Source organism: Microcebus murinus, chromosome 26 (assembly GCF_040939455.1).
Source record: "Microcebus murinus isolate Inina chromosome 26, M.murinus_Inina_mat1.0, whole genome shotgun sequence".
NCBI lineage: Eukaryota > Metazoa > Chordata > Mammalia > Primates > Cheirogaleidae > Microcebus > Microcebus murinus.
This window is the reverse complement of record NC_134129.1, coordinates 13,886,346-13,909,917: the sequence shown is the minus strand read 5'-3', so window position 1 is coordinate 13,909,917 and position 23,572 is coordinate 13,886,346. Positions and strand designations below refer to the sequence as shown.

Below are 23,572 nucleotides of genomic sequence, written 5' to 3'. Positions count from 1 at the left end.
TGTAGTTTCGGCTACTCGGGAGGCTGAGGCAGAAGGATTGCTTGAGCCCAAGAGTTTGAGGTTGCTGTGAGCTAGGCTGGCGCCGTGGCACTCTAGCCCAGGCAACAGAGTCTCCAAAAACAAAACAAAGAAAGAATTGGCTAAATTTTACTATAATCACAAAGTAGATAACTATGTATGTAGTCATTAAAACCAGTAACATAAAAAAGACTACAGATCTATAGATATAGATATATAATATATAATATATAGATCTATATTTGTTGTAACATAAAGATGTCCACAGTATATTAAGTGGGTGCAGGGATGTTTCAAAATAGTGTGTAAAAAGTCCCACTTTCATTTTATTTTTATTTTTATTTTTTTTGAGACAGAGTCTGGCTGTGTTGCCCAGGCTAGAGCAAGTGCCGTGGCGTCAGCCTAGCTCACAGCAACCTCAGACTCCTGGGCTCAAGCAATCCTCCTGCCTCAGCCTCCCAAGTAGCTGGGACTACAGGCATGCGCCACTATGCCTGGCTAATTTTTTCTAGATATACTAGTTGGCCAATTAATTTCTTTCTATTTATAGTAGAGACAGGGTCTTGCTCTTGCTCAGGCTGGTTTTGAACTCCTGATCTCGACCAATCCAATCGCCTCAGCTTCCCAGAGTGCCAGGATTACAGGCGTTAGCCAAGGCGCCCGGCCTCCACTTTTATTTTTAAATGCAGCTGTGTATTTACATAAACTAACTGAAATGTTACCAATGTTTATCTCTGTCTGGATGTTAAGATTATTTATTTTTATACTTTTCTATAATTGGCTTTTTGCAATCAACGTTTATTACATTTATTTTTTTTAAATGCCTTTTAAAAAGTTTTAGCGTGGAGACTACAAATGAAAGAGAAGTGCCAAAGAGCTAGATTAATCAGAGACTGATAATATATGTATATTTGATACTAATGTAAATTTCTAGTTTTTTGTTATTATGATTACCTTGGAATCTTCTGCCCAGGAAGTTAGTTCTTGCTCCTTGGAATGGTAAAAGAAATGGTATTTACCCAGAAATACTACTTTTAAAACAATTTTTTTCTCTTTTAGATCTTTGCCGCCATTCATTATCAGAAGACGCTGTAAGTATTAAACCCAAATTTATACTTCTGACTAGTATATATTAATAGGAAGCTTCGTTGTAATATTTATTGACTTTTTGTAATAGGTGGTGATTCATTAAATAGGAATCACACTAGAAACCTCTTGATCAATGATTTGATGAAGTCTGTTAGAGTGAGAAATCATAATACAAAAATGTTTGTGTACTTTAAGCATTTGATTTTAAATTTATGTAATATAAATTCTCCTATTTTAGGATGTAGGGCTAACACTACTAAGGTCTGGAGTACAGGTCTGCTCATTGGAATTTCGTGCATCTTTCTTACATAATACACACATAATCCAACATTCCTAATTTCCACTTTTGTTTTTTAAAAAAATATTTCTCTAAAACTTTATTTCAAAGTTATTCACCTCACCATTAATAATGTGTATGGTTAATGCTTTGTGCCAAGCAAGTTGGTAAGCAGTTTTGTTAAAGAGTCCTTATAGATAACGTTTTTACCAATCTCTTGCTGTGTTTTGGTTCACAACTAATTAGATAGTAATTTTCTTTAGGAACTTAACTGTCAAATCTTATTGGGCATTCAACATGATTTACATTCAAACAAGCCTCTTTTCGCATCCATAGTTCTTTAATACTTAAATTTTATCATTTCCTCATCAAACACAACTGGCATAATGGGTTTGGAAACAATATATCTGACTCCTGGTCAGCATACACTCTACCAGGTAAGAGCAGGAGTACTGAGTACTAGAGAGTAGTACTACTCTTGAGTGGTCATTGTACCTGAGCATCAGTTAACCTTTCCAGAAGGAAAGGAGAATGTGGATTAATCTGGAGCTACTACTGTAATTACAGAATTAGTTCAATTATAGAATTACCTTAAGTACAGAATTAGTTCCAGCTTTTTGAAAAGTGTTAATTAGAACTTTGTAATCTTTGTATTGGCATTATGGTAGAATAGAGAGAAAAGCATTTTTAAAAGATGTTTTTATGAGAAAATTATGTTTCCAGAATTTAGAGTTATAATTGGAAGAAAATCTGCGTGCTGGGTTTTTACATTTTTTTTTATTATTGGGCTTTAGAGAATAATAATTAATAAGTGGTATTTCTGAGCTTGTTGCCAGGTTCTTCCAAGATCATTTTGTCATTTTCACTTAAACTTCTCTCTTTTGGTGGCAGTTCCTAAATTTCAAAGAACTGACTCTGAGGAAAATTCCTGAAATTATATGTTTTTTTAGGATTGTATATCTTTTGAATGTTTGGATCATTTGGTAAATATGTAGGTCAGTTTGGAAAGTTTATAGGAAAAAAAAATGTTTCTTTTGTTTAGGATGGGACTGAGGAAGACCCACAGGCAGAACTGGCCATCATTCATGGTCAGATGGCCTATATTCTGCAGCTTCAGGGTCGTACGGAGGAAGCTTTGCAACTTTACAATCAGATAATAAAACTAAAGTAAGTGAGCTGTTAAAAGGAAATGTCTTTTATAGGGGATGGGATTTCTTTTTAAAGGTTTGTTTGGTTTTAACTATTGCTTTTTGTACATAGGCCGACAGATGTGGGATTACTAGCTGTAATTGCAAATAACATCATTACCATTAACAAGGTATGGAATATTCATGGCTTTCCTATATGCATATCTTATCCTGAAAATTGATTACCCCAGCTCTGTTCTAGGATAGTATAAGTGTTCTTTTTAACATGACATAAAAAGTCCAGTTGTATCATAATTGCAGTGGAATGGAGAGTATTTTTTAACTCTCATAATGAAGATGATTGTGTAAGATACATTCAAGTAATAAAAACTCCTTTTGTAGTTGAATACCATGGACTTTAAAATCTCCTTTTCCCAGTTTATAATATATGGAAAATCTCTTTGTTAGATATATAAATTATTGGGACTTTTAAACTTTAAGTATATACATGTGATTCATGATTTCTTTGTCTACTTAGTCTGAATGCAAGTTTTATTTATATAATTTTTTTCTCGAGGTTTTATTTTTTTAGGGGATATGGACAGCATTCTTTTTCTTCTGCCCCATGTAAAACATTATAAGTATGTATATAGGCAGTCTTTTTTTTTTTTTTTTTTTTTGAGACAGGGTCTCACTTTTTTGCCCAGGCTAGAATGCCGTTGATCAAGCAATCCTACTGCCTCAGCCTCCCGAGTAGCCGGGACTACAAGCATGTGCCACCATACCCGGCTAATTTTTTCTATATATGTTAGTTGGCCAATTAATTTCTTTCTATTTATAGTAGAGATGGGGATCTCCCTCTTATTCAAGCTGGTTTCAAACTCCTGACCTCGAGCAATCTGCCCACCTCGGCCTCCCAGAGTGCTAGAATTACAGGTGTGACCGTGATGGGCCATATAGGCAGTCTTAATTTAAAGTACTGTACTAATCTAATTAAGCACTGTTCAGAATACTTTTAATGGAGAAACATTTCAAGTTCAGATTTGAGATCCAAGTCAACAGAAAATCACAATAACATTTGATCTCTCTTGATTTGACACATGCCATCTTATTTCTTCCTCACAGTAATCTTTTTAGGTGGTAGTCCTGTCTCCAGTCTACATGAGTATAATCTGAGGCTGAAAGAAGTTAAGTAATTTGTATAAGGTGATAGCCAGTAAGAGGTAGAACTTTGGCCGGGCGCGGTGGCTCATGCCTGTAATCCTAGCTCTCTGGGAGGCCGAGGCGGGCAGATTGCTCGAGGTCAGGAGTTCGAAACCAGCCTGAGCAAGAGCGAGACCCCGTCTCTACTATAAAAATAGAAAGAAATTAATTGGCCAACTAATATATATACAAAAAATTAGCCGGGCATGGTGGCGCATGCCTGTAGTCCTAGCTACTCGGGAGGCTGAGGCAGGAGGATCGCTTGAGCCAGGAGTTTGAGGTTGCTGTGAGCTAGGCTGACGCCATGGCACTCACTCTAGCCTGGGCAACAAAGTGAGACTCTGTCTCAAAAAAAAAAAAGAGGTAGAACTTGGATTCAGATTCCAGTTTCTAACTGCAAAGCTTGTCCCTTCTACTTCTTTGTGATACTTCTCTCCTCCTAGAGCAGAAATGTAGAGTGTTGCCAGATGGAAGATAATGGCAGTAGTAACTGTGGGATGTTGCAGGCCATTGGTGTGGTTTAGGTTTCCAAATATTGGTGTTGGCATTTGAATCGTGGCAACAATATATACCTACCTTTGTTTTTGAATTTTGAAATGCTTATCCAAGCAAATTCTTTTTATCTGACATATATAATTGTGGGGAAGAGTGTGTATATGAATGTAATTTATACACTGAACTTTCTTCAGTCAACAGGTATTTATTTCTGACTCATGCAATCCTCCTGCCTCAGCCTCCCAAAGTGCTGGAATTGCAGGCATGAGCCACTGGACCCAGCAAGTTTTGGAATAATAAAATGCCATGACAGAGTTTATGAGAAGTCTGGCAGTGGCATGCATGATGAAGTATTAAAATACTGTGACAGGAGAACCAACTAGAAAATACAATTTCTTTAGGATTGATTTATATATAGTTTGATTAATTAATATATATATTATATATATACTATATATACTATATATAATAGTATATATAGTATATATATACTCTATATATAGTATATATATAATATAATAGTATATAATATATATATAGTATATAATATATATACTAATTATATATAGTTTGATTAATATATAGTTTCATGCTGTATATTAAAATAGTTTCAAATTGGTTTTGAGCTCAACAGTCAGAAAAAGTAGAATTTATTTTAGATTTCTTCTTTGTTTCCTTTTAGTCTTTACGCTGATAGAAGCCCTTGTTTAAAAAGCACAGTGGGGCCAGGCGCGGTGGCTCATGCCTGTAATCCTAGCACTCTGGGAGGCCGGGGGGGGGGGGGGGGGGGGGATTGCTCGAGATCACGAGTTCGAAACCAGCCTGAGCAAGAGCAAGACCCTGTCTCTACTATAAACAGAAAGAAATTAATTGGCCAACTAATATATATAGAAAAAATTAGCCGCGCATGGTGGCGCATGTCTGTAGTCCCAGCTACTCGGGAGGCTGAGGCAGGAGAATTGCTTGAGCCCAGGAGTTTGAGGTTGCTGTGAGCTAGGCTGCTGCCATGGCACTAACTCTACCCTGGGCAACAAAGCGAGACTCTGTCTCAAAAAAAAAAGCACAGTGGTATTGTGTATTTGCAAGTAAATATGTTGTTTTGGAAAGCTAGAATACTGTGCACATAGTAGACACTCAGATGCTCAGTTTGTCCTTCTTAGGATGCAGTCAATGTGACTGAGTTGTCTTCTTTTCTTGAGAGATATGTGACTTTCTGTAATTCTTCTTTTTTTAATTGGCCTATTAATTTCTTTCTATTTTTAGTAGAGGCGGGGTCTCGCTCTTGCTCAGGCTCTTTTCAAACTCCTGACCTTGAGCGATCCTCCTGCCTCGGCTTCCCAGAGTGCTAGGATTACAGGCATGAGCTACCGCGCCTGGCCCTCTTTCTATAATTCTTAGTAAGACTTTCTTTAGGCAAATAATGCTGTATTTGCCCCACACAGGAATTAAAATTGAGCATCTTTGTGCTTCTGCTTAATTGAGAAGAGCCTTAGTTTCCTAAAACAATAGATATGTTACATGAATATTTTCTGCTAAAAATGAGTTTAAAAGTGGCATGAATGTATTTCTGAGGTTTGTTTAATGATTTGCTTAAATAGTGACTGTAGGAATACCTTGCTTTATTGAGTTTCACTTAATTGCAGTTTGCAGGTAGTGCGTTTTTTGCGTATCGAAAGTTTGTGGCAACCCCACGTTGAGTGTGTCTGCTGACACCATTTTCCCAATAGCATGTGCTCATTTAGTGTCTTTGTGTCTGCATATTTTAGCAACAAGGTATTTTTAAATTAAGGTATGTACATTTTTTAAGACAGAATGCTGTTGCGCACTTAATAGACTACAGTACAGGGTAAACATAACTATTATATGCTCTGGGAAACCCAAAAAATTATGACTCAGTTTATTGTAATATTTGCTTTATTGTGGTGGTCTAGAACTGAACCTGAAATATATCTGAGGTATACCTGTGTTTCAGAGAGGAGTGAGTTACTTTCCTCATTTACATTTAAATTCTAGAGAGCATAGCTTATAGAAATTGCAAAATGAGATATCTTTGTAAGATTTGTGTTATCCCTATTTTTTCCTTCAAAAAGCTCAAAACAAGCAGTTAGTAGTGAAAAGATAAAAATCTTATTTGCCTTCCCTTCAAAGCAGCTCACTTGTTAAGCCTTTTCATGCCTTTCAGTAGGAAGCCTCCTTTGAGAAGGCTCTAAAAAGAGTGGGGCTAAATTGTAGGATAGATATACATACACTGGTATATTTGAATTGCAGAGGTTTTGTTTGCTTCTATAAACCAAGAACCCAAGACATTTATATACATCTTACTAGGTTAGGCACCCTAATCCGGTAGATATATTCAAGCTCTCTTGTGTTTATATAAAATTACTAAATGAAAGAGGAATAAGGCCTTGGAATGCTAAAAAAAAAAAAAAAAATTTGAAATCCTATATTCTGTTAATGGTGGATGAACTTTTCTTTGTCAGGACCAAAATGTCTTTGACTCCAAGAAGAAGGTGAAATTAACCAATGCAGAAGGAGTAGAATTTAAGCTTTCCAAGAAACAACTACAAGCTATAGAATTTAACAAAGCTCTACTTGCAATGTATACAAACCAGGTAGGTAATAGACCTCTGGTGTTCTGACTAAACCTTTTGTTATAATATGATGTATGAGGAATAATAGGTGTATTAGTCCAATCTCTTCATAGTTTTTTGTTTTTTTTGTTTTTTTGGGTTTTTTTTTTGAGACAGAGTCTTGCTTTGTTGCCCAGGCTAGAGTGAGTGCCATGGCGTCAGCCTAGCTCACAGCAACCTCAAACTCCTGGGCTCAAGCAATCCTCCTGCCTCAGCCTCCCAAGTAGCTGGGACTACAGGCATGCACCACCATGCCCGGCTGATTTTTTCTGTAGGTATTAGTTGGCCAATTAATTTCTTTCTATTTATAGTAGAAACAGTTCTCACTCTTGCTCAGGATGGTTTCGAACTCCTGACCTTGAGTAATCTACCTGCCTCGGCCTCCCAGAGTGCTAGGATTACAGGCATGAGCCACCACGCCCGGCCTCTTCATAGTTTTTGTTTATATTTTGTCTTAAACACATAAATGTGTTTTTTTCTTCTGCAGAATATCATATATGATAGATTTTGTTTATTAAACAAGTAATTTGCTCAATTCTTTGTAAGGATGTGGAGTTTATGGCTTTTAAGAAGAAGAAAGCAGAATTCATACCTTTAAATGCAAATATTTTCTCATTACCTTATTTCTAATCTCTCTGAATTGAGATAGAATCATCAAAGATGCCAACCATGATTATAAATTTAAAACCCATCTTTAATTTTAGCTGTGTATAGTCACATGAAGTTATAAATGTTAAGAGGTCAATTCTAACTCTAATATGTATTCTAATTAACTTCTGATTGCATACTCTTAGAGCAGTTTGTAGTGGAAGAGTGAGAGGCATGAGTAATGTTAATTTATTATTTAGAATTGAGTTGTTATTCTCAACACTTTAGCAAGAAATATACATTTTGTTATTTTTAAAGCAAATGCTTATACTTAATGTGTTTTTTTTTTTTTTTAACAATTCTGGAATTTAGGCATCCAAGTGAACAAGTTGTAAACACAACTTGTCCTTCACCAAAGGCATTTAGAACTCAGATTAAATTAGTAAGTGGAAATCATTTTCTTGTAGGAAAAAGTTGAAAATAGATACTTTAAACTGATTCTCTTGCCCTAGGCAATTCTTCACTTACTGTTTCGTTTTCACTGATTTTCCCATACTTCTTTTCATTTAGTATTTAATTTCATTAATCAGCTTATTTTTGTTGGGGCATGGGGTGTGTTTTCTAGGCAGAACAGTGCCGCAAAATATCTACCAGTTTGCAGTCCCAAAGTCCTGAGCATCTCCTGCCTGTGTTAATCCAAGCTGCTCAGTTCTGCCGAGAAAAGCAGCACACAAAAGCAATAGAGCTGCTTCAGGTAAAGGAATTACTTGAATGAGGTGTCAGGTATTTGCAGTCTTGTTTCATTTTTATTATGGTACAATAACCTACAAGCATGTAAACTTGATGGGAAAACTAATAGATAAAGTACTATTAGACAAATTCCAGTGTCACTTTAGATAATTCTTAGGTTACAGCTTTGTTTTATATAAATTCACATAATATGAATATTTGTCATAAACCCTGATGAATGCTTTGTGATTTGGAGACCTATTTAATGTGAGTTAGGGATTTGTTTTAGGTTTATAACACTAGAACATTCTTAACCCCTTTTTCAATAATCTGATCTCCAATGAGTCCCACTCTAAAACCTCAAACAATTACAGAGATATTGACTTTGTTTCTATCAGTCCAAATCAGATATTCTATTACATGTTTGAATTTTCTGAGTGCAGACTATCTTGGAGAGTTTGGGTAAAATTAGGACCATCCTGAGAGGCAAGGTGGCTAGCAGGGACCTTCAGTAAGGAAGCACCATTTGAGTGTCATCTTTAAAAAAATGTATTTAGTAATCTTTACTACAGTTGGCTTTCTGCATCCAAGGATTCGACCAACCATAGATCAAAAATATTTTGGGGAAAAATGCCTGGTACATCTGTACTGAACATACACAGGCCTTTTTTTGGTTATCATTCCCTATACAACAACTATTTACACAGCATTTTCATTGTATTAGGTATTATAAGTAAAATAGAGATTTAAAGTATATGGACTATGTGTAGGTTATATGCAAATACTATAACATTTTATATAAGGGACTTAGCATTTTGATATGGGAGGGGTTTCTGGAGCCAATACCCCACAGATGCCAAAGGACAATGTATTTCTCTGTTAGTGACTTCAGGGAAACTGGACATTATTGTATTTACTTTCAGAGCATACCTTTAAAGCAAAGTGGGTATTTAATAAAATTTTTCTCAAGTTAAGATTTTGACCTGAAACCACAAGTTTAATATTTTAAACCTGGATTTTAAGTTTTATGTAGTTAAGTAATTGTAATGTGTACAATTATGTAAATTAAATGTGATTTTTTTCCACCTAAATAAAAACATTTTAGGAATTTTCAGATCAGCATCCAGAGAATGCAGCTGAAATTAAGCTGACCATGGCACAGTTGAAAATTTCTCAAGGTATTAATGATAATTTTCATCACGTTTAAAATATCACTTTAATGGAAACATGATTGGAATGATTCTGAAGTGGTAAACTGTGTGACTTTTAAATTTTTTGTGTAATGCTAAAGCATAATAATTAATGTTTCATACATGAAGCTACATTGTTTGATCTTCAACAGATTTAGTAGTGAGTAGTTGGCCCTTTTCTTGGGTTATTCCTAAATTGTTAGAACATTTCTCATTCTCTGCCTTTAAAGTCAGTATAAGCAAAGGATTCATCTGTTACAAAAGGTTCTACTACTCAAATTTCCTGAGTATGTCACATGTAGAAATGCTTGTGTCTATCACTGCATCATATTTGCATGAAATAAGAAAGGGTGACTTTGCATCCTTTGAGAATGCTCCCTCCCCACCCCCCTGCAGCAGCCACTTGTGAACGTTTCAGAATGTCTTGTCTTGGCCCTTTATCTTACTTCATTTATACTTTGCCACCTATATTTTTCAGGTGGGGGGAATGCAATAGAATTTAATGAGAACTAATATGTTTGAATCTTATAGAAAACTGCCTGTTCTTTTGTCTGTGGTTTTGAACCAACCTTGAGTGATTATCTAGAGCTGTGTTGCTCAGTATGGTAACCACAAGTCACATGTAGCTATTTTAAGTTTAATTGATTAGGCTGGGTGCAGAGGCTCAAGCTGAGGCAGGAGGATTTCTTGAGGGTGGGCATTTAAGGCCAGCCTGTTAAGACCAGCCTAGGCAACATAGCAAGAACCCATCTCTACAAAGAAAAAATAAATTAGCTGGATGTGATGATGTGTGCCTATAGTCCCAGCTACTTGGGAGGTTGAGGTGGGAGAATAGCTCGAGCCCAAGAGTTCCAGGCTGTAGTGAGCTATGATCATGCCATTGCACTTCAGCCTGGGCAACAGAGTGAGACCTTGTTTTCAAAAGAAGTTGTTTAAATTACTGAAATTTAAAATTCATACCAGGCATGGCGGCTCATGCTTGTAATCCTAGCACTCTAGGAGGCCGAGGCTGGAGGATCGTTTGAGCTCAGGAGTTCGAGACCAGCCTGAGCAAGAGCTGGTCTTGCTCTATTTTCTACTAAAAGCTGGTCTTGCTTCTATTTTCTACTAAAAATAGAAAAATTAGCTAGTCACACTGGCCTGTGCTTGTAGTCACAGCTACTCTCGGGAGGCTGAGGCAGGAGGATCACTTGAGCCCAGGAGTTTGAGATTGTAATGAGCTGTGATGATGCCATTTCACTCAACAGAGTATAACTCTGTCTCAAAAAAAAAATTTAAATTCAATTCCTCAGTTGCGCTAGCTTGAGAAGCTTAGGAGCCCACGTACAGCTAGTGGCTACTGTATTGGACAGCGCAGATATAGGACATTTCCACCATCCTAGAAAGTTTTGTCAGACAGCTTTGGTATAGAGCATGCATTCTCAATAGTGGCAATAGTAGGTAAAAAAAAAAAAAATCTTAGATATTCAATGGCTGAAATAAATTTCATGGCTTGAGGGGAGAGGAGTTGGCAATTAGGGAAAAAGAAGTCTTAAAAGGCTCCTTAGTAGGACAATACTGAAAAGAGGGTTGAGAAACTGCTGATCTCCTTTTACCGGGTTCTCACATTTGTTTTCCTCCTCTGTCTCTTCCTTTTCCTCACCACTCTTTCTTTTCCTTGCCCTCCTTTATATGTTTCCTCATTGGTGTTTATTTTTGCAAGGATTACCTATCATCCTGAAATTACCAAGAGTCTGTCATGGGTTTTTTTTGTTTGTTTGTTTTTAAAGACTGGAAAGCTGGGTGTGGTGGCTCTGTCTCAAAAATTAAAAAAAAAGACTGAATGGAAAATCAGAATTATTTATTTATTTATTGAGACAGAGTCTCACTTTGTTGCCCAGGCTAGAGTGAGTGCCATGGCGTCAGCTTAGCTCATAGCAACCTCCAACTCCTGGGCTCAAACAATCCTACTGCCACAGCCTCCTGAGTAGCTGGGACTACAGGGCATGCGCTACTATGCCGGGCTAATTTTTTTCTATTTATATTAGTTGGCCAATTAATTTCTTTCTATTTGTAGTAGAGACAGGGTCTTGCTCTTGCTCAGGCTGGTTTCGAACTCCTGACCTCGAGCAATTCGCCTGCCTCGGCCTCCCAGAGTGCTAGTATTACAGGCATGAGCTACTGCGCCCGGCCTGTATTTAGAAATGCTAGAAAATATGACTCATGATTGCTTTCCTAAGGAAAAGTAGTGGGAGGAAGTAAAATTTCTTCTATTTTCTTTTAATAATATGGTTTCATCAGTGTGATGCTGATTTTGTTTTTAATCTCTTAAGGTAATATTTCTAAAGCATGTCTAATATTGAGAAGCATAGAGGAGTTAAAGCATAAACCAGGCATGGTGAGTATATAACTAGAAAACATTGTAAGACTGAAAAGTGTGGAATTGATAATTAATTTATATGTCTAGTGTTCCTTTGTATTCACTTTAATTTCTATTATTTCCTTATATATTCATAAGGTAAGAATAGTAGTTAATAACAGTTGTCTGGTATAAATTTTATTTCATTCTGTGTTCTGCTTTGTATTGGTTTATTAGTCAAACGTGCCAGGCAGTGTTTGTCACTGAAAGCCTCAAATAATCTCAGACCTATACCAGGAATTTCTTAGCCTAATCTGATTTATCATGTCATCAGTGTGATTTCTTGGAGTTAAAATGATTTAGTAATAGTGGCCAACAAATTTAGTTTTTAGTTCTCTGATTATTTAAATATCACAGGTTTAGATCACTAATACAGCTGTGGAAGCATCTGTTTCATAGTATAGACTAATTCATCAGTGGTTATATGTGCATCTGTTGAACAGGGACTGCTTTATTCATGTTTGTATCCTCTAACATAGCTTGTTTGCAGTTGTCATTCAGTAAATGTGTAATAAACATGATAGTGCTTTCTCTTGAAGATTCATATTTTAAGGATTATACTACAATTACTTTACCTCAGAATCAAATACAATATATGGCTGAAAATAAGATTTTTTTTTGTTTGTTTGTTTTTTTTTGAGACAGAGTCTCACCTTGTTGCCCAGGCTAGAGTGAGTGCCGTGGCATCAGCCTAGCTCACAGCAACCTCAAACTCCTGGGCTCAAGCGATCCTGCTGCCTCAGCCTCCCAAGTAGCTGGGACTACAGGCATGCGCCACCATGCCCGGCTAATTTTTTTTATACATGTATATTAGTTGGTCAGTTAATTTCTTTCTATTTATAGTAGAGACGGGGTCTCGCCCTTGCTCAGGCTGGTTTCGAACTCCTGACCTCGAGCAATCCGCCGCATTGGCCTCCCAGAGAACTAGGATTACAGGCGTGAGCCACCGCGCCCGGCCGATATTTTTAATATTTACTATCTGGCCTTCTTTTACCTTTCAAGGAGTTTATGCATTTCATCTAGGTTGTTGAATTTATTGGCATAAAAGTTGTTCATAATATTTCCTTATTATCCTGTTAATATCTGTAGAACTTCTCTGCTTCCTGATACTGATTATTGATGTCTTCTTTTATTTTTTTGATCAGTCTAGCCAAAGATTTATCAGTTTTACTAATTTTTCTTAAAGATCCAGCTTTTTGTCTGTCTCCTTTCTACCCTTGTCTCCTGTTGCTCCTCATCCTTCTCCCCCTCCATTCCAGCTATGTCGGCCTCCTTGCTGTTCCTCAACCACACTAGGCAACTGTTTTACTGGCTTTATGCAACTCAGGCCACATGCAACACAGTGTTCAGTCATACTGCTGTATACTTCACTGATCATATACTTGAATGTTCAGCAATGTCTTATTGTATAAACATTTCTAAGCACTTATTCTCAACTTCTGTACTTACCAAACCATTTGTGAACTGGCACTGCTTTAGAGAAAGGTATATTTTCCAGATAACTATCTTCATATTTGGAAAACACTGTTGTTCATGGTGTTTCTAGGAATAAAGTTGTTATGCTCTCTAAATAGAGTAATTTTTATGCTAAATTAGGTATTGGCAGAGAGCCTAGCAACCATTATCTGCTATTTCTTCAGTGTTTTTCATTTTCAAAAATTGTATTCTGAGAGTGGAGAAATTTTATTCATTAGTTTATATCTTTGGTTGGATAGGTGTCTGCATTAGTGACTATGTACAGCCATGAGGAAGACATTGATAGTGCCATTGAGGTCTTCACACAAGCTATCCAGTGGTATCAAAATCATCAGGTAAATACATGCAATAAAATGCTATGAGGGCATGTTTTTACATAAAAATAAAAGGCTGCAGCAGTGAACTCAAAATTTTGAATAGCAGGTATTACACGTCACTATTTTAAAAATGGAATGCTATTAGACTATCAAATTCATCTTTTTCAGCACACCATATTCAAATGAAGTTATTAGAAATAAGGAATAGTGGAAAAATAGGAAAAAGCTTCTTTACTATGTGTTTACAGGGCCCCTGTATTTGTAACCTCAAGAAATAAGAATGGCAATGGTATAATACATGATTGCACATATTAGAGCTCATCTTTTTTTTTTTTTTTTTTTTTTTTTTTTTTTTTTTTTTTGAGACAGAGTCTCGCTTGTTGCCCAGGCTAGAGTGAGTGCCGTGGCGTCAGCCTAGCTCACAGCAACCTCAAACTCCTGGGCTCAAGCAATCCTGCTGCCTCAGCCTCCCAAGTAGCTGGGACTACAGGCGTGCGCCACCATGCCTGGCTAATTTTCTATATATATTAGTTGGCCAATTAATTTCTTTCTATTTATAGTAGAGACGGGGTCTCGCTCTTGCTCAGGCTGGTTTCGAACTCCTGACCTCGAGCAATCCGCCCGCCTCAGCCTCCCAGAGTGCTAGGATTACAGGCGTGAGCCACCGCGCCCGGCTTAGAGCTCATCTTAAATGGCTGGAAAGCCCGTGAGTGGTAATAGTGGAATAGTAGTACATGGAATAATTGTTTATCATATCTCTGTTTTATAGGAACATCTTTACTTTTTCCAGTAAGGATCTCTGCATAGGCAGTATTCAACTTACAAATACACATAAGTGGCATTTGTCCTGTTAGCACTATTAGCATTAGAAGGGGCATAAGTGTTCTGGGAAGTATTAAATTAATGTTTGAATAACTGTGGTGGCATATCTTTAAAACTTGATTATAAGGGAATGTTTCCAGTTGTAGAAAACCTAGGTAGAGCTGGGTTGTATTCCAAATTCCTGAATTGGTGATTAGTTATACTAATTTGTCTACCTACCTCCCTATATATATGTGAGTGATTTTGTTCTAGGCATTTAAGATGAGGAATTTAATGGATAGGTCTGCTTTTTCAAAGATCTAATGAATATAACTTTACTGACTTACTAAATATTTTAACTTAAAACTTTTTTTTTCCTTTTTATTGAAACTGTAGCCCAAATCTCCTGCTCATTTATCCTTGATAAGAGAAGCTGCAAACTTTAAACTCAAATATGGGCGGAAGAAGGAGGCAATTAGTGACCTAGAACAGCTATGGAAGTAAGTTCTGAAAAGTGGAGATGTATTCGTTTTATCGCTGCTACTTAATATAAGGGCATTATTTTACTTGTTCATGTTACTTTTCTAGTTTTTTTAAACTGTTCAGTAACTTTCTTATTTCTTCTTTTAGACAAAATCCAAAAGATATTCATACCCTGGCGCAGCTTATTTCTGCTTACTCACTTGTAGATCCAGAGAAAGCCAAAGCGTATCCTTTTGATTGTTGTTCCAGAAAGTTCCCCAAAAGCACAATAGAACTCTCTCAGTACCTGTGTTTTGCAGAGCTTTTTCTGTTGTAAAATTCAACTAACAAGCAAAACCCACTTTTAACAGTAAAAGCAAAAATAAAAATTTATCGATCAGTGTGATTGAAAAATGCAACAGTAGATCCAACTCCCGAGTAGCTGGGACTACAGGCATGCGCCACCGTGCCTGGCTAATTTTTTCTATTTTTGGTAGACACGGGGTCTCACTCTTGCTCATGCTGGTCTTGAACCCCTGACCTTGAGTGATCCTCCCATCTCGGCCTCCCAGAGTGCTGGGATTACAGGCATGAGCCACCGTGCCCGGCCAAGACCCAAGACGGTGTCTTTCTATTGGCATAGATATATTGGTGCATATGTGTGTGTGTGTGTGTGTATATATGTATATATTGTTCCTGAACTCCTGTTCTATTGCAGTCTTAGTAAACACTTGCCCTCGTCGGATAGTATGTCTCTGAAAGTAGATGTTGAAGCTCTTGAAAATTCTCCTGGTGCTACATACATTCGGAAGAAGGGTGGAAAAGTTACTGGAGATAGTCAACCAAAGGAGCAAGGGTAATGTTTTTCATGTAACATTCTCTAATGCTGATTTTATTTATTTATTTATATTAATGTTTTATTTTTATTTATTTTTTCTTTTTTTGAGGCAGAGTCTTGCTCTGTCCCCCTGGGTAGAGTGCAGTGGTGTCGTCAGAGCTCACTGCAGCCTGAAACTCCTGAGCTCAAGCTGTCCTCTTGCCTCGGCCTTCTGAGTAGCTGGGTGCCCGTCAGGATGCCTGGCTAATTTTTCTATTTTTAGTAGACGGGGTCTCACTCTTTCTTAGGCTGGTCTAGAACTCCTGAGCTCAAGCAGTCTTTCTGCCTCGGCCTCCCAGAGTGCTAAGATTACAGGTGTGAGCCACTGCGCCAACCTTAATTTTTTATTTTTAATTATTATGGATACCTAATAGTTGTGTATTTTTTTTTTTTTTTTTTTTTTTGAGACAGAGTCTCACTTTGTTGCCCAGGCTAGAGTGAGTGCCATGGCGTCAGCCTAGCTCATAGCAACCTCAAACTCCTGGCTCAAGCAATCCTCCTGCCTCAGCCTCCCAAGTAGCTGGGACTACAGGCATGCGCCACCATGCCCGGCTCATTTTTTCTATATATATTAGTTGGCCAATTAATTTCTTTCAATTTATAGTAGAGACTGGGTCTCTCTCTTGCTCAGGCTGGTTTTGAACTCCTGACCTCGAGCAATCTGCCCGCCTCGGCCTCCCAGAGAAGTTGTGTATATTTATAGGGTACACGTGATGTTGTGATACAGGCATACAATGTGTATTAATCAAATCAGGGTAATTGGGGTATCCATCACCTAAGGCATTTATCATTTCTTTACATTAGTAACATTCCATTTCTATTCTTTTATTTATTTCAGAGTATACCCTAACTTTCTATTGATTATATCACTTTGTTGTGCTGTTAAGTATTGTTCATTCTGTCTAACTATAACTATATTTTTGTACCTATTAACCATCCCCACTTTACCCCTCCCCCCACTATCCTTCTCAGCATCTGGTAAGTATCACTCTACTCTCTGTCTCCATGAGATCAATTATTTTAATATTTAGCTTCCATATATTAGTGAGAACATGCAAAATTTGTCTTTCTGTGCTTGGCTTATTTCACTTAACATAATGTTCTCCACTCCATCCACATTGTTGCAAATGGCAGGATTTCATTCTTTTTTATGGCTATATAATATTCCACTGTATATATGTACCACAGTTTCTTTCTCCTTTCTTTCTTTTCTTTGAGACAGAGTCTCACTCTGTCACTCTGGCTAGAGTACAGTGTCATGATCATAGCTCACCACAACCTCGAACTCCTAGTCTCAAGCAATCCTCCTGCCTCATCCTCCTGAGTAGCTAGGACTACAGGCATGCACCACCATGCCCAGCTAATTTTTTCCATTTTTAGTAGAGATGAGGTCTCGCTCTTGCTCAGGGTGGTGTTGAACTCCTGACCCCAAGTGATCCTCCCACCTTGGCCTCCCAGAATGCTAGGATTATAGGTGTGAGCCATGGCACCTGGCTTACCACAGTTTCTTTATCCATTCATCTGTTAATGGTCACTTAGGTTGATTCCAAATATTGGCTATTGTGAATAGTGCTTCAGTTTCCCTTTCTAATGCTGATTTTAAATTATATAAAAAATTAAAAATACATTCTTATGAAAATTCCATATGAATAAACTTTTTAGTCCCCTTTGTCTCTTTTCCTTCTCTTTTGCTATACCTACCTGTTAGTCCTCTTTACCCCTTTCTCCCAGACCCAAATTAACCTCTGGCATTAATTTAGTGTATCCTTCTAGATCTTTGTCTTTGCATTTATACACACAAGAGTGTGTGTAAATAATTTCCTTTGAAGCTCTGACTCGGGTGGGGCAAAGGCAATATATGTAACCTAAATAAAAAATAATAAAAAAAAAAATTTCCCAGGGTCATAGAGCTATTTAATAGTAAATGTTTCAGTTTTGAATATTAAAAAAAATAATAATTTCCTTTGATTGGTTTATTTTTTATGAAAAAGAGATTGTTGTACTCACTGTTTTCTGACTTACTTTTATTTAGTAAGTCTTAGAGATCTTTCCAAGTACTAAATGTAGACGTAATTCATCCTTTTTATGTGCACTATTCCATGGCTGGATGTGCACTACTTTACCTGTAAGTTATTGATGTATATTTAGTATATCATTTAGTATGTCTGAACCAAAGTTCAGGTGATTTATTTTGCTGATTGGGAGAAAAGGTTAAACAGTTTCATTTACTTATAAGAAGTCAAATTCTGATTCTTTCCTTGTTCTATGTTGCCATCTTAAAAACACAGCAGAGGCCTACAGTAAAATGTGTGATTCTAGTTTTGACTAAGAATGAATAGAGCATGGAAGAGATAAAACACTTTCCCAGTTTTGTGCTTTCATAATTTTTCAGTATTTTCTCCTTTTTTGAAATGTCTTTTGACATTTTCCTAACTTAAAAAAAAATTTAAGGCCAGGCGCGGTGGCTCACGCCTGTAATCCTACCACTCTGGGAGGCCAAGGCAGGAGGATTGCTCGAGGTCAGGAGTTCAAAACCAGCCTAAGCAAGAGCGAGACCCCGTCTCTACTATAAATAGAAAGAAATTAATTGGCCAACTAATATATATAGAAAAAATCAGCCGGGCATGGTGGCACATGCCTGTAGTCCCAGCTACTCAGGACGCTGAGGCAGAAGGATTGCTTGAGCCCAGGAGATTGAGGTTGCTATGAGCTAGGCTGACGCCATGGCACTCACTCTAGCCTGGGCAACAAAGCGAGACTCTGTCTCAAAAAAAATAAAATAAAATTTAAAAATTAAAAAAAGTCAACAGTATATGATTGATCTCCTCTATATTTGATAAAAAGCATTGTCATCCTCATAATAACTTGAAAAAACCTTAATAAGGAATTAGAGTTTCAGAGATGTTACATTGCTCCAAATTCCATTTCATCATATGATTACAATTTCAGGAACCCCCAAACAAAATAAATTCCAGCCAGGTTTTAAGTGGATTTTCAAACAATACCTATTTAAATATTTTCAGTATATATTTTTTTCTCCACTAAAACAAGGTTGGTAACTATTAAGAATACATAGTCTTTTCTAATTCTTCAATCTGTTTTCTCTTTTTCGTTAATCATTAAGATACACATTGACTTTTAAGCTTTGAAATTTCAGCACAGTATTAGGGATTTTATTAGGCATTTTTTATGCTCTTCAATCTAACTTTTGGATGCAAAGGCTTAGTTTGTTTTGAAGATACATTATGTGATAGGTTTATGCTAGGTGTTAACCAAAAAATAAATCCTGGTCTTTGCCCTTAAAGGAACTTAAGTCTAGCAGAAGGAAAGAAATTTAAACAGTATTTGTGATAAAGGTAAGGCTTCATGGAGGAGGTGATTGTGTTGATCCTGAGGAAGATGAGGAGGATGAAGATGAGGTAGGCAAAGGGTGAGCAGAGAAGAAATTGCAGAGAATCTTTGGGAAATTATAAGTATGGCTAGGAGTGTGATTTGTAGGGAGACAATTTAGAAGACTATTTTAAAATATCTGGATAAGAGATGAAACACTGGAGTAAGATACTGTACATTGCATTTCTTTTCTTCAGGATATCCTGAAAGAAACTTTACAGTTGTATATGACTTGTAGAATGAATTTTTGGCAGAAATTGTTGCTGTCTCATCTTTTTACTTCATTGTTTCATAGTTCTTATAGAGGTATATCACATATGAGTATATAACAGAGACTTTTTTTTATGTCTTCCTCTTTTCAGTATAGCTTTCAGAATGCTTAACAATTATGTTAACATGTTTTCTTGGTTTCACATGCCCTTCTGAGTACCTTTTTGTCAGTGTACTTAATATAGGTTTTAATTATTTCAAAAAATTAATAAATTCACAAGGTTTAAAATTCAAAAGATAAAAAAGTGCAGAGTAAGTAAAAGTCTTCCTCCCTTCCCTCCTGCTCTCCTCCTTCCCAGGACCATAACCAGTGTGGCTTCTTTTGCATATCCTTCCAGAGATACCATTTGCACATATTTTACTTATACATGTTCTTCTTCTAGATAAGAGTTTATTCTCTGAAGTCTTGCCAAATATAGGTTAGCTTACCAAAGTGTTGCAGATTTTCATGCTTGTGCAAATTACTTACTTTTTATTATGTTAATATATAGACTTAATGTGTACTACTGAATTTTTTCAGTGTAAATTGTTAATCTGTTTTCTGAAAACAGTTGTCACCTCTCCTTTCTAAACTTATCTTCCAAAAATTATAGTATCTGAAGCTCAATTGAATTCAACCTGAATTAATATCCCATCTAGTTTGTTAGCTTTGATGAGCTGGTACCAAGTCTTAAATTCCTTATGATAAACTGCCCAACTCACACTTTTTTTGCACATACTTAACGTTCTGCAAATATTTTGTCACAAAGATAATAATAATTTTTCTTTTCTTTGTAGACAGGGAGATTTGAAAAAGAAGAAGAAGAAAAAGAAGGGTAAGGCTTTTTGAAAAAGTTTTAGATTCCTTTCTACAAGGTGTAAAAGCTTGAGTTTAGACCTATAGCGAAGTCTTCAGATATAAATATACTGTCCCGTTTTTTATCTTTGAACACTAACTTTTGCCTTGACTATACCTAACATTTAATTTTATTACTTTAAGGAGTGCAATTCTCAAGTTCGATTGCCTAAATTCAAATTGTTGCTCTAGTTCTCTTTTATTGTATGATTGTGGACAGGTTACTTAACACAGCTGCCTGTGTTTTTCATCTGAAAAATGGAATATGATAGTATATATCTCAGATGTTTAAATGAGATACATGTAAAACTCTTAGAATGGTGCCTGGTGCATGGTAAGCCCTTACATGTTTGAACGTTTGACTACAAATACCATAAAACTCCATTGAACTGACTTTAGAAAATTTACTGTTAATAGAACTGGCAGTGTAGAGGAACGTTAGCACATCAAGATTGGTTGATCCAGGCCAGGCAGAGTGGCTCACACCTATAATCCTAGCACTCTGGGAGGCCAAGGCGGGTGGATTGCTCACGGTCAGGAGTTCAAAACCAGCCTGAGCAAGAGCGAGACTCCATCTCTACTATAAATAGAAATTAATTGGCCAACTAAACATACATATATATAAAACAAAAATTAGCCAGGCATGGTGGTGTATGCCTGTAGTCCCAGCTACTCGGAAGGCTGAGGCAGTAGGATTGCTTGAGCCCAGGAGTTTGAGGTTGCTGTGAGCTAAGCTGACGCCATGGCACTCTAGCCCAGGCAACAAAAGTAAGACCCTATCTCAAAAAAAAAAAGAAAGAAAAGAAAAACCAGCCTGAGAAAGAGCGAGACCCCGTCTCTACTAAAAATAGAAAGAAATTAATTGGGCAACTAATATATATATATATAGAAAAAATTAGCTGGGCATGGTGGTGCATGCCTGTAGTCCCGGCTACTTGGGAGGCTGAGGCAGGAGGATTGCTTGAGCCCAGGAGTTTGAGGTTGCTGTAGGCTAGGCTGATGCCACGGCAATCTATCCAGGGCAACAAAGTGAGACTCTGTTAAAAAAAAAACAAAAACAGATTGGTTGATCCAGTATTTGTATCTCTGTTCTGTCCACAAAACTAAATCCTATTAGAATAGGTAAGATGTTTATTGGAAACAGGGCCACATGTCATTTATTTCCAGCAGGACAAAGAGAGCCTCTCCAGACTTGGCAAGCTTTTCTCATTAATCTGGTTAGGACAACATAGGTCAGTGTCCAGCCCTGAACCATTAACCAGGGGAATACCATGCATTACTTGGCTTGGATTGTGTTTTAAATCTCTGGCAAGAATGGGTGGAATTACCATGCTTGGGCTTCACCTAGTCAGAAGTTGTCCCCAAGGCCGCCTACCTGTTCCTGAGTTTTTGGGGCGTCTGTGGTATAAATCTGGTGGTTTCTTGATTATGCCCACTGCCATCTTGGGATACAGGTTTCCCATGTCTTAGCTAAGTTTATTACCACTCCATCTGTTTTCCAACAGTCAGAATTTTATTGATAATATCTTTTCTACAGCTGGACGCAGTGGCTAATGCCTATAATCCTAGCATTTTGGGAGGCTGAGGCAGGAGGATTGCTTGAGGCCAGTAGTTGGAGACCTAATCTCTACAAAAAAGCAGAAGAAAGTAGCCTGGTATGATGGCTCACACCTGTAAACCCAGCACTTTGGGAGCCCGAGGTGGGAGGATCACTTGAGGCCAGGAGTTTAAGACCAGCCTGAGCAAGAGGGAGACTCCATCTCTACTATAAATAGAAAGAAATTAATTGGCCAACTAAAAATATATATAGAAAAAATTAGCCGGGCATGGTGGTGCATGCCTGTAGTCCCAGCTACTTTGGAGACTGAGGCAGAAGGATCGCTTGAGCCCAGGAGTTTGAGGTTGCTGTGAGCTGGGCTGACGACATGGCATTCTAGCCCAGGCAACAAAGTGAGACTCTGTCTCAAAAAAAAAAACAAAAAAAAAACAACAAAACCAGGCTGGACAACATAGACCCAATCTCTACAAAAAACAAAAATTGCTCTCCACAAAGCTGTATATACTTCTGCCAGTAGTGTTTTGAGTGTTTCTCACCATTTCACCAACACTATGTATTAACTGCTTTTAATATTGTAAGTCTGCTAGAATTTTTTTACCCTTCTCATTTTTAATTAGTGAGGTTGAACAACTATTCAGAGGATTAATGACTTATTTTTCCTGGTGTATTCTAACTATAACTGTGCCTATTTTTGAGTGATTTACATATTGGTTAGCAAGAATTCTTTCTATATTAAGGATTTTAATCTACTCTATTATATAGTATGCACATTTTAAATTTTTCTTAGAAATATGTCTTTCACCAAACGAAAATTTTAAAATATTTATATAAATATATCTGTCAAATTTTTTCCTTTATGGCCTCTGAATTTTGTGTCATGCTTAGAAATAAGGCCTTTTCCCTTGCTAGATTATAAGACTAAAACTTTACCAGATTTATTTCAGCTATATTGTTATTTATTACTAGGTGTGGACACATTATTACTTAAGCACACTATCTTGAATATATCATAGACGCATCTCTTACTTCTTTGTCAATTGTTATACAAGATATATCATGGACACATCTTTTACTTCTTTGTCAATTGTTATACAGGAAAGCTGCCTAAGAATTATGATCCGAAGGTTACCCCAGATCCAGAAAGATGGCTCCCAATGCGGGAACGTTCTTATTACCGAGGAAGAAAGAAGGGTAAAAAGAAGGATCAGATTGGAAAAGGAACCCAGGGAGCAACTGCAGGAGCTTCATCTGAACTGTAAGTCATTGCTCCACAGTTAAGGTCACTTAGAATATAGTTGTTTCTTTCTGAGATCGACGCAAGGCTATTAGTGAGAATTTGTTAATACATTTTAAGTATGAGAACTATAGTGATACATCTTTGGTAAGTGTTTACAATATGCTTATGTAAAGGAAAGAGAATATATTTCTGGTATGGTCATATTCTGTTGTAAATAAACTATTTGATTGTATTTTTTTTTTTTTTTTTTTTTTGACAGAGTCTCACTTTGTTGCCCAGGCTAGAGTGAGTGCCATGGCGTCAGCCTAGCTCACAGCAACCTCAAACTCCTGGGCTCAAGCAATCCTCCTGCCTCAGCCTCCCAAGTAGCTGGGACTATAGGCATGTGCCACCATGCCCCGATAATTTTTTCTATATATATATATATTAGTTGGCCAATTAATTTCTTTCTATTTATAGTAGAGACAGGGTCTCCCTCTTGCTCAGGCTGGTTTTGAACTCCTGACCTCGAGCATTCCGCCTGCCTCGGCCTCCCAGAGTGCTAGGATTACAGGCGTGAGCCACTGCGCCCAGCCTATTTGATTGTATTGTAACAACAAAAACAA

The 23,572-nt window shown here is 37.1% G+C and overlaps 1 protein-coding gene across 1 annotated transcript in view; it reads left to right on the top strand.

Annotated features, from left to right (window-relative positions):
* Positions 1-23,572, top strand: part of SRP72 (signal recognition particle 72) — a 35,927-nt gene that overhangs the window by 9,810 nt on the left and 2,545 nt on the right. The window contains exons 6-18 of the mRNA XM_012758238.3: positions 1,078-1,109; positions 2,427-2,551; positions 2,645-2,702; positions 6,690-6,821; positions 8,053-8,181; positions 9,262-9,334; positions 11,659-11,723; positions 13,460-13,555; positions 14,735-14,838; positions 14,969-15,046; positions 15,519-15,656; positions 20,115-20,152; positions 22,826-22,985. Coding sequence (XP_012613692.3) covers positions 1,078-1,109; positions 2,427-2,551; positions 2,645-2,702; positions 6,690-6,821; positions 8,053-8,181; positions 9,262-9,334; positions 11,659-11,723; positions 13,460-13,555; positions 14,735-14,838; positions 14,969-15,046; positions 15,519-15,656; positions 20,115-20,152; positions 22,826-22,985 — 1,228 coding nt within the window. The remainder of the gene's footprint in view (positions 1-1,077; positions 1,110-2,426; positions 2,552-2,644; positions 2,703-6,689; positions 6,822-8,052; positions 8,182-9,261; positions 9,335-11,658; positions 11,724-13,459; positions 13,556-14,734; positions 14,839-14,968; positions 15,047-15,518; positions 15,657-20,114; positions 20,153-22,825; positions 22,986-23,572) is intronic.